This window comes from Pteropus medius, unplaced genomic scaffold (assembly GCF_902729225.1).
Source record: "Pteropus medius unplaced genomic scaffold, Ma_sr-lr_union100, whole genome shotgun sequence".
Classification (NCBI taxonomy): Eukaryota; Metazoa; Chordata; class Mammalia; order Chiroptera; family Pteropodidae; genus Pteropus; species Pteropus medius.
The window spans coordinates 1,918,088-1,935,744 of NW_024351735.1; the positions used below are offsets into that span (position 1 = coordinate 1,918,088).

Sequence of the window (17,657 nt, forward strand, 5' to 3'; positions counted from 1 at the left end):
AATGATAGATATATTTTTAGACCAGATAATAATGATGAAAAATAAAGAGCTTTACCACCTCTCTTATTATCCACTTAGTGCCTGGAATAGTTCTGATATGTTTTTGTGCCAGCCCATTTATTCCTGGTGGAGGTATCCACGTCTCCATAACAGAAAACACTGGTTCTTATTTTCAGTTGGGAGTGTGCTGTGGAATGGTGTGTATGGAGCTGGACTACATAGCAAAAAAACAGGTCGTTGCCACATCTCTTTGCTGCTGGTTTCTGGGCATCCTTAGTTATTCTTTACCACATTATCCCTCTGAGTAGCTTTTTTTTTTTTTTTACCTTTTCCTGCAGGCCCCTATTCAGAGAAGGAAAAAGCCTGCTTCACAGAAGAAGCGACGGTTTAAGACTCATAATGAACACCTGGCTGGGGTGCTGCAGGACTATTCTGATGTTGCTCCTGGCAAACAGTGAACAGTTTTGTAGGTGAGCAAAGAGTTACACATAAAAAGTCAAGATCTTTCTTGTTGATACTGGGATCTGAAGACTGACTGTCTTCCCATTCTGCTGCTTAGGACTGAGGAAAAAAGCAGTTCAGTTTACAGAACAAATGCAAATTACCAAACTCAAAGCTTATTTTAACTGAATAGGCTAATGAGAAATGTGATATTCCCTGTTAACCTCCGTTACTTCTTGGAGGAAAGTCACTTAGCACGGCATGCAGGTGTCTTTGCTATTTATCTCTACTTTTCAGTGGTTCCTGGTTCTATTTTTTCTCTTTTATTATTTCAGAACAAGTTTGCGAATAGTCTTGAATGCAATATTCATTTATTCCAAAAGAACATATTTATAATAAAATCATTGTAGAAGGAGTTCTAAGAAGTTAGTAAATTCAATTTTCTCCTTCTTGGCAGTAGTAGTTAGCAGCTTCCATCTTTAACTCACACAGGGTGTGTGTTTGAGATATTGTTGGAGACTGTGATCTGTGTCATGTTGCTGAGCATACAGATTTCACATTTGGACACAAAATGTGCCTCTTGTTTGCTAGTGAAGCAATAGAGATGCACTACATGTGATGTTTAATGTTTTTTTTTAAAAGGATAAATTAGTATTTAGCCTCTTGGATTTTGCAAGTCATAGTCTCATGCTATCAAAGATGAATAGAGTCTTCTTGCCAACCTGAATATCAGCTTTATATCCCAACCCTCATGGGGCTCTTCTGGTGAAGAGTTCCTTTATTTCTCCATCACTGGTCAAGCTCATGAGAGCCACTATTTTTTTTCCCTCACCCCCCCCGCCCCCACTTCCAACTCTGACCTACGGATGTTGCCGTCTCCCCTTAAGAACTGATCTCTGAAGGCGAGGCGTCTCCTCCCATGTGCTCGTGGTGTGCACCTGGGGCCTGGCGCCCCTGGCACACCAGAGGTATGGTCCGTGGCTCCACCTGGGGCGCGAACCCTGGACCTTTTGCATGTAAAGCAGATGTGCTAACCATTACACTATGGAGCCACCACCTCATGAGAACCTTTATTAAATACATGAGTTCTTAAGAGTTGTTGGTAAATTATAGGAAATCTGTGTGGTTATTCCAGCCTTCTGTGGCAAACTAAACATTTTCCTTACCTATACTTGTGATATGGTCTGTGGTGATTCTTTGGGTTCATCATTATAGTCCTCATGTCACAAGTTAAAGTTGTAGTGGATTATAAAGACAAAATTTGGTATTCTCAAAAAAGATATACTGGTAATCCAAAGCAGTAAGTGCTTCGTGCAGATGACAAGGAACCCTTTTTGCTGCTTTAGTTCTTTTTATCTCTTCTATTTACTTCTCACCTACATTTACAGTGTTACTGCTTACCTCTTTTTCACATCTAAGCCCCAAAACATGGCATGAGAAGATGTAAAACTGAGGCTCCCCACAAGAATTAGAACATGAGAAACTCAACCTGTGTAGATTTGTATCAGAAGTGTTTTGTTACCATACCAATGTCTTATGGTATAAAACTAGTTTTCTGTAAAAACCTGGAGCTAGCTTATCTCCGAGTATGCCTACTTTTTGTGATCTAGCCCTACCATCCTGTTGTTTTTTCCAATTTTATTGAAATATCATTGACAATACAGCACTGTATAAATTTAAAGTGTACAGCATAATGATTTGACTTACCTATATCATGAAATGATTAGCACAATAAGTTAACATCCACCATCATATAAATATAAAACAATTGTTTTCTTTGTGATGAGAAATCTTAGGATTTACTCTCTTAACTTTCTTAACTTTGTGTTAACTACAGTCACTGTGTTGTACGTTATATCCTTTGTGCTTGTCTTATAACTGGAAATTTGTACCTTTTGACCACCATCATCTAATTTCCTCTCTTCCCCACCTCCCACCTCTGGTAACCACAAATTTGATCTCTTTTTCGATGAATGTGGTTAGTTTGTTTGTTTTTAGATTCCACATATGAGATCATACCGCAGTTGTGTTTCTCTGCCTGATTTATTTCATTTAGCATAATGTCCTCAAAGTCCATGCATGTTGTTGCAAATGGCAGGATTTCCTTTATGGTTAAATAATCCATCATGTGCACGCTTGCCGCCGCCCCCATCTTCTTTATCCATTCATCTGGCAGTGGACACTTAGTTGTTTCCATGTCTTGGCTGTTGTAAATAATGCTGCTATGAGCATGAGGATGCATATATCCATTCAACATAGTGTTTTCATTTTCTTTGGCTATATTTCCAGAAGTGGAATTGTTGGATTATAGGGTGGTTCTACTTTTAATTGTTTTCCACAGTGGCTGTACCAGTTTACAGTTCCACCAACAGTGTACAAGGGTTCCCCATTCTTCCACATCTTGCCAGCATTTGTTTTCTCTTGTCTTATTTTTTTAAAATTTTAAATTGTTTTTTTTTTTTACGCCTATAGCACCTGGTATTCCTAGGTGGTCTCTCATCCAGGTACTGACCAGGTCTGACCCTGCTTAGCTTCTGAGATCAGATGAGATTGGGCACGTCTCTTGTCTTTTTGATGCCAACCATTCTAACAGGCATGAGGGGATATCTTATAGTTTTGATTTGCATTTCCCTAATGATGAGTGTTATTGAACATCTTTTAATGTACTGGTTGGTCATCTGTGTATCTTCTTTGGAGAAAAGTCTATTCAGGTCCTTTGCCCATACAGCAGTGCTTTTTTGCTATTAAATTTTATAAGTTCTTTATATATTTTGGTTAGTAACCCCTTATCAGATACATGGTTTGCAAATACGTTTTCCCATTCTATACGTTGTCTTTTCATTTTGTTAACATTTTTTGCTGTGCAGAAACTTTTTAGTTGGATGTAGTCTCACTTGTCTATGTTTTATTTTTTCGCTTGTGATGTAGGTGTCATATGTAAAAATCATTGCCAATACCCATGTCAAGAAGCTTTTTTGCTATGTTTTCCTCTAGGAGTTTTGTGGTTTCTGGCCTTAGGTAACTCTGGCTTTATAATATAACAACTTGAAATGAGAAAATGTGATGCTTCCTGCTTTATTCTTCTTTCTTGGAATTGCTTTGGCTATTTTGGGGTCTTTTGTGGTTTCATATAAATTTTGGATTGTTTTTTCTACTTCTGTAGGAAGTGCCATTGGAATTTTGATAGGGATTGCATTGAATCTGTAAATATCTTTGGGTAGTATGGATATATAAAGAATATACCTTCAGTCCATAAACACAGAATACCTTTCTATTTATTTGTGTCTTCTTTGATTTCCTCCATAAATGTCTTATAGTTTTCAGTATGGAGATCTTTTACTTCCTTAGATAAATTTATTTCTAAGCATTTTATATTGTTTTTTGATGTTATTGTAAATGGGATTGTTTTCTTTATTTCTTTTTCAGTTAAGTTGTTAGTGTTAGGAATGCTCCTGATTTTGTATGTTAATTTTGTATGCTGCAGTTTTACTGAATTCATTGATTAGATCTAACAGTTTTTTGGTGGATTCTTTAGGATTTCCTATATATAAAATCATGTCATCTGGAAATAGAGACAGTTTTACTTCTTTACAATTCTGGTACCTTTTATTTCTTTTTCTTGCCTGATTGCTTTGGTTAGGACTTTCTGTACTATGTTGAATAAGAATGATGAGAGTGAGCTCCCTTGTTCCTGATCTTAGAGAAAAAGTTGTCATCCTTTCACCATTGAATGATATTAGCTGTGGGCTTGTCATGTATGGTCTTTATTATGTTGAAGTATATTCCCTTTGTTAAGAATTTTTATCATGAATAGGTGTTGAATTTTGTCAAATGCTTTTTCTACATCTATTGAAATAATAGGACCTTTTTACTTTTATTCTGTTAATGTGATGTATCACATTGATTTGCATACATTGAAGCATTCTTGCATCCTAGGTATAAATCCCATTTGATCATGGCGAATGATCTTTTTAATGTGCTTTTGAATTTCATTTCCTAGTATATTGTTGAGAATTTTAACATCTATATTCATGAGGGACAGTGGTCTGTAGTTTTCTGGTAGTATCCTTTTTCAGCTTTAATATCAGGGTAATCCAGGCCTCATAAAATGAATATTCCCTCCTCTTTGATTTTTTTTGGAAGAGTTTGATAAGGATTGACATAATTCTTTAAATGTTTGGTAAAATTCACCTGTGAAATCATCTGGTCCAGAGCTTTTCTTCAAAGGGAGGTTTTTGATTACTGATTCAGTCTCTTTACTAGTAATTGTTCTCTTCAGATTTTCTGTTTCTTCCTGATTCAGTCTTAGTAGATTTTGTTTCTAAGAATTTTTTCATTCCATATTGTCCAGTTTTTTAGAATATAGTTGTAGCATAGTAGCCTCTTGTGATCCTTTGTATTTCTTTGGTATCAGTTGTAATGTTTCCATTTTAATTCATAATTTTGTTGATTTGGGTCCTTTTTTCTTCAATATGTCTAGCTAAAGGTTTGTTAATTTTGTTTATCTTTTCAAAGAACCAACTCTTAGTTTTGTTAATCTTTCCTATTCTGTTTCATTTAGTTCTTCTTGGTCTTTATTCTTTCTTTCCTTCCGCTAACTTTGGATTCAGTTTGTTCTTTTTCTAGTTCCTTAAGACATAGAGTTAAGTTGTTTGACATCTTTCTTGTTTCTTGTGTATGTGTTTATTGCTATGAACTTTCCTCTTAAAGTTGCTTTTGCTATATCCCATAAGTTTTGATATATTCTTTCCATTTTCATTTTTCTCAAGATACTTTTTATTTCTCCTTTAATATTTTCTTTAATCCATAAGTTGTACAGGAGAGCGTTGTTTAATTTCCATGTATTTGTGAATTTTCTAGTTTTTCTCCTGTTATTGATTTCTATTTTCATACCATTGTGCTCGGAGAAGATACTTGGTATGATTTCAGTCTTCTTGAATTTGCTAAGACTTGTTTTTGTGGCCTAACATGTGGTTTATCTTAGAAAATGTTCCGTGTGTGCTTGAAAAGAATGTGTATTCTGCTGTTATCAGATAGAATGTTCTGTTAGGTCAGTTTGCTCTGTAGTGTTGTTGAAATTCACTGTTTCCTTGTTGATTCTCTGATCTAGCTATTGTTGAGGTTGGGGTGTTAAAGTCCCCAACTGTTGTTTTGTATTGCTGTTTATTTCTCCTTTTAGCTCTGTTTTTTACATATTTGGGTGCTCTGACATTGGGTACATAAATATTTATAGTTGTCATAACATCATGATGGATTTACTTTTCACTATATAATGGTCTTCTTTGTCCCTTTTTAACATTTTTAGTTTAAAGTTTATTTTTCTAAGTATAGCTACCCCTGCTTTCTTTGGATACCATTTGCATGAAGTATCTGTTTCCATTCCTTCACTCTCAGTCTGTGTGTGTTGTTAAGGCTAAAGTAAGTCTCACGTAGGCATTTGGATCTTGTTTTTTATTCATTCAGACATATTTTTTTTGCATTTTGATTGAAGAATTTAATTTATGTTTAATTATTAATAGGTAAGGATTTACTGTTGCTGTTATTGTTTTCTGGCTATTTTATAGATCGATTGTTCCTTGTTTCATATCCTGCAGTCTTTTTTTTTTGTATTTTGATATCTTGTGGTATCCGTATGCTTTGACTTCTTTATCATTTGTGTGATTACTTCAGGTTTTTCCCCTATGGTTACCATGAGGCTTACATAAAATATCTTAAATTGGTGATGCTTTGAATTAGCTTCCTGCCCTGATCAGTGAGAGAACCAGCTTCAGGGCCGGTAAGGCTCTCTGTGATCTTGACTCAGGCTGACTTGTGCCCTAAATTCTCTGGCTGAACAGGGACACTGGATTTTCTCTGCAGACTTAATAGTTTTTCCTGCCAGACTCTGTGCCTGAGCATTGTGGGCTATGTAACTTTCCAGGTGTTCTGGCCAGGACTTTTCTGGTTAAGTGGGGCTGGGAACCTCATTCAGCAGTGGATGGGGCTAGAGTCAGCCCCACCCCACCGCCCCACTTGCCTCGGGCAAGGGAAGACCAGGCTCCAGGGCTGGCCAATCTCTTAGTTCGAGGACCCAAATCATGCAGACCTGTACCCTATTAAGTTCCTTGCTCAGACAGTGCAACCTACTTATTTCTGCAGATGAGCAAAGCAGTTCTTTGGTGTTAACTACAGACATGAGCTGCTTAATGATGGGGATACTGTCTGAGAAAAACATCATTAGGCAATTTCATTGTTGTGCAAACATAATAATGTACTTACACAAACCTAGTGGTATAGCCTACAACTGTAGTTGTATGTGCTATACTTTTATATGACTGGCAGCGCATCAGGTTTGTTTACACCAGCATCACCACAAATGTCAGAAGGTATTGTGTTACGACATTACGATGGCTATGACATCACTAGGTGATGGGAATTTCCCAGCTCCATTATAACCTATGGGACCACCATCTCTGTGTTCCATCATTGACTGAACCGTCCTTATGTGGTACACGAGTGCTTGGGCTCTGCAGGTATGAAATCAAGAACTTGGTGCTAGTTGTTGCTCCTCCTCTCCCCTTCTCTGCCACAGTCAGATTTCCAATGGTCAATTTCCTGCACTCCCCATGGGGTAAGACAAGAAGCGGGCTCCTAAAAAGTAACTCACAATGCTGGGGCAGCTGGATGTCTGCCCTGGGCTCTCTTTTCCCACTGGAGAAGGAACTGTAGACTCAGGGAAGACCACTCGGCATGATGCTGTGCCAGCTTGGGGGAGGGGCAGTGCGATCAGTGTGTAGCTGCTGTTTTTACCCTTCTGATGTGGTCTGTCTTGGTCTCCGTGGCTTATGGGGCGTGCTTCAGCCTCATTCTTAAGTTCTGGAATTCTCACTGGTGTCTCGTCCGTGAATAGTCGTTGTTCTTGTGAGGGAGAATAAAACCAGAAACAACCTAGGTTGTTATCTTGGAGATATTACCTGTCACCATCTATCTTGTTGGTCAGGTCTGGAAATGCATTTTGGACATCTCATATACTTCATTTTGTTTTGCAAGGAGACAGACAGCAAGGCCTCTATCACAGGTTCTAAGATAAGATGTTTTACTGCCAGTCGTGTATTACTAGTGGTTTCTAGCTAAACCTGTGCTCATCAGTACTTTGTAAACTGGCCTTATAGTAGATTTCCGTTATCTAGTCTAAACTCATTTCATAAATGAAGAAATTAAGATTTAGAGAAATGAAATGTTTTGCTAAATTGTCACAATCGCAAATTCCATAGCTTTACTTCATTCACTTACATTTTCTTGTGTTAAGTCTCCTTTGCTTACTACATGGAATAGATTCCTCCATATACCCCATATTAAGGTACTGGGATTGGATCATCCGGTGACATGTGGGGAAGGATGTGGTCTTTGTGGGAAATTGTGATAGCCCAGTTGTGTTCGAAGGTTGTAATAAAAAGAAAGGAGTCTTTTACCAGTTCTTCTGGGTGTCTAAAAACATATCCACCATATTAAAATTAAAGTTACAGTCATGTTCTTGCCTCTGCCCTGATCTGCTGGCCATTTAGAAGTGGGAATGGGCATGGCTGGATGCTTTAAGAGATTAGTCTATAGTGTGTTTTGATCTATAATTCATCAGTCATTGAAGGCTTTTAAAGGGGGACAGCTAAGAGAAATGTAGTTGAGCTAGACCAAGTGTAAAAAATGAATCTTTGGTTGCTGCTGTCACATCTTATAAGCATGGCAGAATGATGGTGTGACTCACGGGACAGAGGAACACCTGATACCTGTAGAGCAGAGCTGTAGCGAAAAGGCAGTGCAGAGCCGTCCTGTTATTTCTGTGCCAGTGTTTGTAGGGTGGGCACTGTGGATATACAGGCTTTGATTACTTCCGTGAGCTGTTCGAAATCACTGGTAGAAAAAACATATTCTGAATTTGGCAGTAGGGCGGCTGGATTTCAGAATTCTCAGTTCTTAGCAGCTGATAATTTCCTGAGGCATAGATGAAACTCAGTGGCCCCTCTTTCTTCTGACCACCGTTTTTACTTGCAAATGATTCATTTGTGGAAAAGAAGATTTTGGGTTTCCTAAGGTTTTATTGACTGTTCTTAACAAGCCAGGACCAGCACTGTTGCCCCGTGGCAAGGCTGCAGTACTGTTTCTGGAGACAGCAGGAATGACCTGTCATCAATGTATTGCTGTCTTCGGGGCTTCAGGTAGGACAGTTCATCTTTTCCCAGTGTACATTTATTTTGTGGGCTTGTCCTGAGAAACCAATAGATGTTCTGTGGGAAGTAGATGGCTGGTGGAGGTCCAGGGACCTGTAGAACCACTTCTCAGACCATCTGGACCTTGGATTACCTGCCCCAATTGTTGTGTGTGTGTTGCGTGGAATAAGCACACTTTGGAAACAGAGCTAGACCAGGCTAGGCTCTGGCATTGTGTTTTTGACCTTCCTTCTCGCCATAGTTAAAAAAAAAAAAAACCAAGGCACATTTTCCTTCATAGAAAGATTTCCATTAGAGATGTGGCTGGTGCTCCCCAGCAGAGTGGCAAGGCTGGACAGTTAGGCCCATAGAACTAGTCCAGTTCTCCTGGTTTGGAGTTGGGCTGACATATTCCTGTGACTCAAACCTTATGGTTTCAAGACCCTGTGAGAACCCAGTGAATTTCAGCCACCCAGAATTTTGCATGGGTCATACTTTATTCAATGCAAACTTAACCTTTAAAATTTTTTAAATAAGTGAAATCACAGAAGGGTACCAACAAGAGAGAACTGAGTAAACCATAGCCTGGATTTGGCAGGTCCTGCTTCAGAAAACCCAAAAGCAGGTTTATTTTGCACTTGACGTTGTAAGAATTTGACCTTTTTGCTGAGCCCCTCATACCCAAGATCTTTATTCTAGTTTTAGGGGAAATGTGCTCTTTTGTTCAGGTTAATATTTTAACTTGAGTATCCTTTCTTATTCCATTTAGGCATGTCTTTTTGCTCACAAGATAAGTTTGGATTGAATTTAAGCATCTGGCCTAAATAAGTTTTAATTTAGTGTTAATTATCATGGTCAGGGTTTCACTTGAATTCTAAGCAAGAGATGTGTGTGAGCAACGGATTATGGAAGGGCCTCACTGGTGTCTTTATTTACGGGCATAGTGTGTTATGGTTTGTAGGAACAGAGCCTTCTCCGACCCCCACCCCCCGCCTTAGAAAGCAGGAATCGGTGTGGTTGGAGGCACTGGTCAAGTAGAACCTATGGGTGTCACTAGAGTGCTGTGAAAAGAGGATAAAATGAGGAAGAATTTTCATGGCATATGGGCATCATTGGGATCTTGGGATCATTACAGAGTCACATCTGTTTAGGGAAAAGTTAATACTATTTTAGTACCATCTAGGATGTTCTGCAGCATTGGCAGATGGGAGCTTTACCATGGGAGTTTGTAAATTTTCTCATTTGGGGTTCAGTAATCAATTAGCTAATTGCATATGGTTTTCACATTGTAGGTGTTTTGAGGTTCGATATTTCAGATAAAACATCACTAGTAACATATTCTTTTGTTTTCTAAGAATGTTATAAAATTGTTTGATATCGTGACAAGGTGATAGATTAAGAGTTGAAGAGTAAGAGCAACCATGGGTTGGAATGCTCTTTTCCAGTGATATGGAATACAGTAGGAAATGTACACATATTCCTGGCACTAAGCATGCCTTACTCAGAGCACTCAGAAATAGTTGACTCCTCTATCACCCTGACACAGACACCAAGAATGCTTTCATATTGAGATAATAGAATTCAGATGTTAGCTTTGCCTCCTTCATTCTCAGGAGTGTTCATTATGCCACACAACTCAGGACCCAAAGGTGCCATGGATTCTGGGGTTCGGGGAACCTCAGAGATGAGGACTCTAATAATTGCAGTTTGGTTCCATTAAAGTAGGTCCAGCATGTATGCAAACTCTGGCTCCAGTGAATTCAAAGCCTAGATGGGATTAATTGGAATTATAACTTTCATTTTGTAAGTTTTAAGGTTCTTTTCCAAATTCCTTTAATTTGCAATTTTGTTAGAGGTGGAAGGCATAGTATTTAATTTTAGATGCCAGTTTTATAGTATAGCTACCTTAGTCTTGTGTTTACAAGTGGCACATCTTCCCCTCCCGATGGAGGGTTCACTTGGTAATGAAACAAAATGAAGGCTTAGTTACCATCTTTTGGGAGCCTACAAACTGGGGCATTATACCTGGAATAAGCAAGAGAACAGACTTGCCTTTTCTTATCCCAAGTTCCCTATTCCAAGACACTTCATCCTGCACAGTAGTGTGTGAGAAAAGGCAGTTTTTCAGACTGTAGTGAGGCTGTGATGTTCAACTGAGTGGTCAGATATTTGGAGTTCATATATATATACCATCCAGACTTGTCACAAATGACCATCGGCATGGTGATTATTGGGGCACTCATTTATTTATCCCTAAGTCCCTTGTGAAAAAGTATATGGAAGTGACTGTTGAGGCAATGACTGTAATGGGAGTGGCCCAAAGCAGGCGGGAGGGGCAGTAAATCGCCTTCAGGGGAGTGCCCTCAATCCTAGGCTGTCTGGCCAACCTCTGGTGCCTCTGAGATGGAAGGGCTCAGATGGGCTGAAGGCAAAGCCGCGTGATCAAGCCTGTCCTGGAGCCATGCTGAGTGTGGCCTTCAAAGCCTGGGCAAGGTTGCAGAAAGCCTCACTTAGGTTTTCTACTATTATATTTGGGCTCCAGGGTATTGGAAGGCCAAGATGGGGACCTGCTTTTAGTGGTGGTCTCCTCTGCAAAAGGGACATGAGATCCCAGCCACAGAACCAGTTATGTCAGGGCCCAACAAAACTAATAGTGACTAGTGGTTATGGCTATTACTGGAATTGAGCACTGTGGTTCCCCTTGCCCCTCCTCCCTTTTGGGAGAAGAAGGATTGGTTAGAGCACTGGTCCCCAACCTTTTTGGCACCAGGAACTAGTGCTCCTGCGAGAATCTAATGCCTGACGGATCTGAGGTGGAGCTGAGGTGATGATGCTAGTGCTGGGAAGTGGCTGCAAATACAGATGAAGCTTCACTCCATGACCTGCTGCTCACCTCCTGCTATGCCTAGTTTCTAACAGGCCAGAGACCAGTCTGCAGTTGGGAACCCCTGGGTTAGAGTGTAAACATTTGTATCATCTTGGCTATCAATTATATATTTTTTTAAGTTAGCAGGAAACCATAAATGACTATAAATTTCAGATAATCTAGCTAAAGCTTTGCAGGCTGAGGTGAATGTGGAGTCAGCTGAGTGCAGTAAACAACATCAAGAAAGAGGAATGCGACTCTGCCATGAGATTCCCCTGTTGGGTCAGGAAGGCTCTAGTAGGAGCCCAGAGGCCTGAGATATCAGTGTCACTCACCCAAGTACCCACAGTAGAGCATTTGTAGAGGTTATTCTCTGGCTCTCCGAGCTGTTTCTTCCTTTAGTTTCTCTGTCCTTAGCTCAAGGGCTAATGCTTAGCCTTGTCAAGGCCTGAAAATGAGAAAATATGCCCGTCCCTCGTTTGCAGTGTAGTTTGTACTCGGTTGATATTGCAAAAAGAAATTTGCCAAGCAGTGGTGTGACAGCAGGGATAAGCAGTTTATTTTTAAAAATGACAATAGAAAAGTACCTTTAAACAGTTTATAAAAGCATAATAGACTGTAGAAGTGGTTTGTTTTCCTTAGAAACAAGAGTACAGATGTCTCACCAAGAGCCAGGCGGTGCTGAAGCTGTGAGCAGGGCTTGAACACAGCTGTCCCCATGCTGCTGTAAGTGCTCTTTGCCTCATCTACATGAGGGTAAGAGCCCCTCTGTCTCTGCTCTTTTTGTCTTTTTTTTTTTTTTGGTGATGACCTTTAAAAGCTTCTTGACATCATAATTTCTAATGGAAAGTAATGACAAAAACCCTGAAACAAACCATATGATCATTAAAGCAAGCCTTTATAACGTGAGCAGATCAATAAGGAAGATTGTGATGTTTAGCTATATCAGCACTTGAAAATTCTTAGGTCAGTATATTTTTATACATGGCTCTTCTACAAGGGGGAGAGACTGAGCTGTCACAGACTCTAGAAATGTGTCAGCTTATGATACAAGACTGACTTTGGTTTTGGAGAAGTGTTGAAGCAAGCTGAGCAGTAGTCATCCCACACACCCACTGGTTGCACCATCTCTGGGCTGGTGCGGTAAGTAGTGTCCCAGTGAGCACATCGGATTCAAGATAAAGTTGTAAATGGCTTATTTGGCATGGTGCTGCCAAGACTCAGCTCAGCTGATGTTTTGCAGAATCCCTTGGGAGCTATGAGCTGCCCACTGCAGCCACACAGGTTGGGCAAAGACAGCTCCCTCTTGAGGCAGCACGGGCCTCCCAAGCTAGGGTTTCCCCTTCTCAGTGAGACAGACTCTGCACTTGGGGTTATGCATCTGTGGGTCACACAGTTTTATAGTCACCTGTGAAGTGTGCCGAAGCTTTCTAAGGGCACACTGATCAGGAATTCGTACCAAGGAAAGGCTTCTTTGCCCAGCTGTGAGCATGCCACCATGGAGGCTTTTGATTGTCTTGCAAAGATCCTACACCTAGTACTGCAGACGGCACAGTTCTGTTTCTAACATCTAACACTATGTTTCTAATTCACCCTGGACTCAAGCCAGGCACAGATTTCTATACATTCACAATACGATTCTGGAAATATTTAAAAACATGCCTCGAACATGCAGCTTATTTTAAAGGAAAAAAATAGATATTTTTAATTACAAGCATTCAAAAGTCAAGCACAAAAATTGTTATCCAACCCAGTGTAAGATCATCCATCCTGTCATACTTAAATGTTTGGTATAAAAATACTCATTCTTGATTTTATTGTTGACATCTTTTTTGTTTCATTTGAAAATATCTCCAAACTGTACAGAAATGTCAGACCATGCATTCACAAATAACACTATTTCTTACAATTATACAGTGTAAAAGAGTAAAACATTTTTATTTTTTTCTTCAAGAAAAACAGATGTGTGATAGAGGCTGTGGCAAAGTCTTGAAGGGCTCAAAACTGGGCAAGGTTTTTTCAAGCCTGAAACAGAAAGAAATGTGTAAAGAAAGCAGATCTCACAGGCATGTGCAGTACTTCCTCCTAGTGATGGGGCTGTTTGGGGACACCTGTTGATAGAATTCATGGCTTAGAAACTCCCCTGGGAAAATTCATGGGTGATTCCCTATGAAAGTATATGTGTATATCACCATGGGTTATATTTATTGACTCACCAGATAAAGACCACAAGAGTATGAATGGTCTCACCTTAGATACATAGGGAGGACATGTTTAATTTCTATTTATCTCTTACTAGAAACTTTTCAAGACCTTCTTCCCCTGAAGTTGCAAAGAAATGCTCATATTTTTCTTGCTTTGTGGCAGAAAAAAGGCCCTTCAATCATTGAGACTTTCTGACTGCTGCTGGCAGAGTCCTACGATTTTCTTAAGTACGTCTCCTTTATCTCTGGATTTACTTACCTGTGTTAAAGACTGCATTGTGAAACCTCTACTAGTATTCTGTCATTTATTTTATTCTCTTTCCAACTCCCAAGTCATTTGTTTTTCTTGCTATCATCTTACTAACATGTCAGACTCATGTAAATTTGTGGCTGTAGAAAAGGTACATGCAAAGTAAATCAGCATATACTAGAATTTCGTACAGGGGAGTACTTATTTGGGAGTGGGAGGAGGCTACAAAGAAAATAGCGTCATTACTGATAACCCACATAATTATCCTTAAACTTACTTAGGAAAATGTATAATTTAGCAGTAAATCTTTAAATTAGAAACAGATTTAGGTAAACTCGCAAATAGTTTTTTGCAAATAGGTAATTGAATGATTTTACTAAATACTCCTATCCAAATCAGATCTATACAGTACCAGCTGTATCTGGACTGTGACCCAGTAAATCTTGTCATAGTCTAGTTCGTAGATGACAGCACAAATTGGCAGAAATAATAATGGGCCACAAGTCAGAAGACCTAATATAATTATTATTACCACATACCTATAGATTGCAGGAAGAAATCAGGGTCTAGCTTTCAAGAGAAGGGATCTGGACCTCTAAAACCTTATCTCTAACACCTGTCTTTTTAGCTTGTTGCAACTATTAATCCTGGCACCCATACAGAATCTCAGTGGCCCCTTAACCCCACCTCTTGCCTGCTCTCCCTTTCTCAGCAGAATTCTCTGAAACAGCGTAAGTGAACACCTTCAGAAAATCTCATTTTCTGACTCCTTTGCCTCCCCTGATGCCCAGCACAATAGAATGATCAACCAACCCCCAACTCACCAGATGCCAGATGTGGCCCAAGCCTGTTCACACCCCATCTCTGGTGTAAGTCACATATCCTGTGTTGCTTAGCAGGACCATCAGAAGGACCCGCTCTTGAAAGCTACATTTCTTCTTCTTCTTCACTGATTTGTACCTGACAGGGGATGGAGCACTGGGATGCCACAATCCAGGTGTGTGTAGCATGGAGCAGCCCTGGGTAGATGGCAGGAGTGAGAGTGCCCAGGCTTGGGACATCCTTCCATGGAGTAGGAATCCCTTTGAGACCAGGCATTACCTTTCAGGCATACTAGCCAACTTCCCAATGAACTCGCAACCTTCTGGTCTACCTCGCATCCCACAAATGCCTCTCTGTCCTTTAACAGCCAAAAAACCCTCAAGTGTGAAGAGGCGCTGCCCCTTCTACCCCAGTCACCATATATCAACAGAGAAGGGAAACCAACTTAGAGGAACTGGATACAAGGCCAGTTTCTTTCACCTACATTCTTGTCTTGCCAGGCCTGGAATGACATGTTCCACATCATTCCAAACTTGACCATTTGCCAGCAGCTCAAGCTGTGTGTTTTAATTCCAGGAAACTGTTTCTGAGGAAACAGTCACTCACTCTATGGCTGTTCGTACTTTGGAACAATTCAGAGGGGATGGTACTTGGCAGCCCTTGGACTCTGGGAACCTAAGGGGCCCGCACGCTGCCGATGGCTTCTGACAGAGCACGGACTTGGAGAGGGCCGTCTTGGGAAACAGCCGAAACTGAATGTGGTGACCAGGCTTCAAGACCAACGGCCTGAAACCAAATTGCCACACTGTTTTCAGGGACTGTGAGAAGAGACTGAATGAGCAGGCAAAAAAACATCGGCCACATGTGACCTCTCCTTCCCCGGGGCTGGGCCCCACTGCTCTAGGATGGACGAAGTCCCTGCCATCTCCTCCAGCCCTTGGCTGTGTCTGATAGGGGCCTGATTGGTCTACTTCTGCTTGCTTCTCTGGAGAGCTCACAACCATCGTTGGGCAAATGCATGTCGCTAGTCCTGGCCTTTTTCTGGTTCCGTAGCCACTTCCTGGACAATTCGTCCGATCAGCTGTCCCCTGGATATTTCTGCCATGACTTCAAAGGCAACGTGTCTAAATTCGCCTTGCCTTATAACACAGCTCCTGACCCCTCTGCCCTGGTATCTTTGTCCCTACGCCTGGCCCCTCATGCTTCATCCCTGACACAGCTCTGCTCTCTCAGATCATTGTTACTTCCTGACACCGTCCTCACAGGTTTGACTCTCCTGGTGTGTGTTTCTGATTTGACTCCTTGTCTATTTTGCCTTGGGCATCTAGATGACAATGATTCCTAACATCCTCCCCCCACCCCCATCTCTCCACTGCCTCCCCAAGACCCAAATCCCTAACATATCCCTCAAGGCCCCTAAAAGCTTAGTCACATTCTCACTTCCTCCTTCCCTTCCAGTCTCCCTCATCATATACAAACCCTACTGTCTTTCTCCAGCCTTCCCTGATCTCCTGCCTGCAGGGCTTTCTCCAACAAACTCTCGTCTAGGAGCTCTCACTGTCCAAACCACTTGTTTAGCTTTCACAAGGATCATCTTGGCTTATTTTCTTCCTTAAGACTATTTCCTCCTTCTTCCATCCCAGATATAGTCACTTGCATATAGCAAAAATTCAGACACTTGGGACTACAGGTCAAATCAAACAGGAATGATGGGGTGTTAAAGGGATGTGGTCTCCTAGTCTTGATAATGCCTTAGGCTGAGAGCCAGGAGACTATGCCTAGAGACTCATGTTGGGCTCTGCATACTTGCCCAGTGGTGCCCTGAGCAGGAAGAAAGGGTGGGGGGAGGGGTCCCGGTTAATTCTGGCTGATTAGCAAGTTTTATCTGAAATAAAAAATATGGGAGGAGAGAAGGAGGGGGATGGGAGTCGATAATTTCCTGAGCTTTTCCATAACTGCTGTGTAAATGTAATTCTCACATGGGAAAAGAATGCGTCCACATTGCCATAGATGTTCTCAGACTGAACAGAAGGTCAAAATGTGGCTATTTCAGTCCCTGTAAACAAGGAAGGGGTTTAGCTAGGAATGGAGTTCAAACCTTGGAATGTATTAACAAGGACATTTTAAACAGAATGCAAAGACATCTGAGAACACAGAGCACCATGGGGGGAGAGGGTCAGGCTCTGTTTAGAGAGCAGACTCTCCTCAGAGAACCTTTCCTGAAAGAGGATCAGCTGCGACATGCATGTGATGGGATAAACAAGGGAAGAAAACACATGTTTAAAATCTTGTCTGAGGTAACCACAAATCTCCAAATTTGAAGACAACGGAGAAAGTCTCCTGATATCTTAAAGAACATTCTACAGTTCTAAAACATTTCATTTCAGTTGCCCTTGATCAGAAAGACCAGAGCTTGGAGACAGCTGGATGTAGGGTAAAGGTGCTTGCTGACTGCGGGGGGTGGGGGCAGTGCCGAGACCTGGGAGTGGCAGCTTTGCCCTGACTCAACTCAACTTTCCCGTTGGTAAGTTAGAATCTGTCCAAGTGACTTGTAAGCTTTTTCTCCCAATAAGAAAATTCTTCCTCTCTTGCCCCTCAGTTCATCTACATATACAGATGCTTCTCTACTGATGATGGGTATAACCCCATCATAAGTTGAAAATATTAAGTTGAAAATGCATTTAATACCAAACACCATAGCTTAGCCTAGCTTATCTTAAACGTGCTCAGAACATTTATATTAGCCTACAGTTGAGCACAATTACCTGACACAAAGCTTGTTTTATACTAAAGTGGATTAAAGACTTAAATGTAAAACCTGAAACTATAAAATTGCTAGAAGAAAACAGACAGTAAACTGACATCTCTTAGCAATATTTTTTTGGATATGT

At 40.7% G+C, this 17,657-nt stretch overlaps 2 protein-coding genes across 10 annotated transcripts in view; one reads left to right on the plus strand and one right to left on the minus strand.

Annotated features, from left to right (window-relative positions):
• The window catches only part of GTF2E2 (general transcription factor IIE subunit 2), an 80,813-nt gene that overhangs the window by 53,712 nt on the left and 9,444 nt on the right, over positions 1-17,657 (plus strand). For 4 of the 7 annotated variants that reach the window (XM_039846444.1, XM_039846441.1, XM_039846440.1 and 1 more), the window contains one exon: positions 339-863. In XM_039846444.1, the coding sequence (XP_039702378.1) occupies positions 339-458 (120 nt within the window). In that variant the 3' untranslated portion in view covers positions 459-863. Of the gene's footprint in view, positions 1-338; positions 864-13,789; positions 13,983-15,342; positions 17,613-17,657 lie in introns of those variants that run through there. The other 3 variants (XM_039846446.1, XM_039846447.1, XM_039846445.1) reach the window with 3 other exon arrangements.
• RBPMS (RNA binding protein, mRNA processing factor) overlaps positions 12,028-17,657 on the minus strand; it is a 153,393-nt gene continuing 147,763 nt past the window's right edge. For all 3 annotated transcript variants that reach the window (XM_039846454.1, XM_039846450.1, XM_039846452.1), the window contains one exon: positions 12,028-13,515. The gene's annotated coding sequence lies outside the window, so the exon portion shown is untranslated. The remainder of the gene's footprint in view (positions 13,516-17,657) is intronic.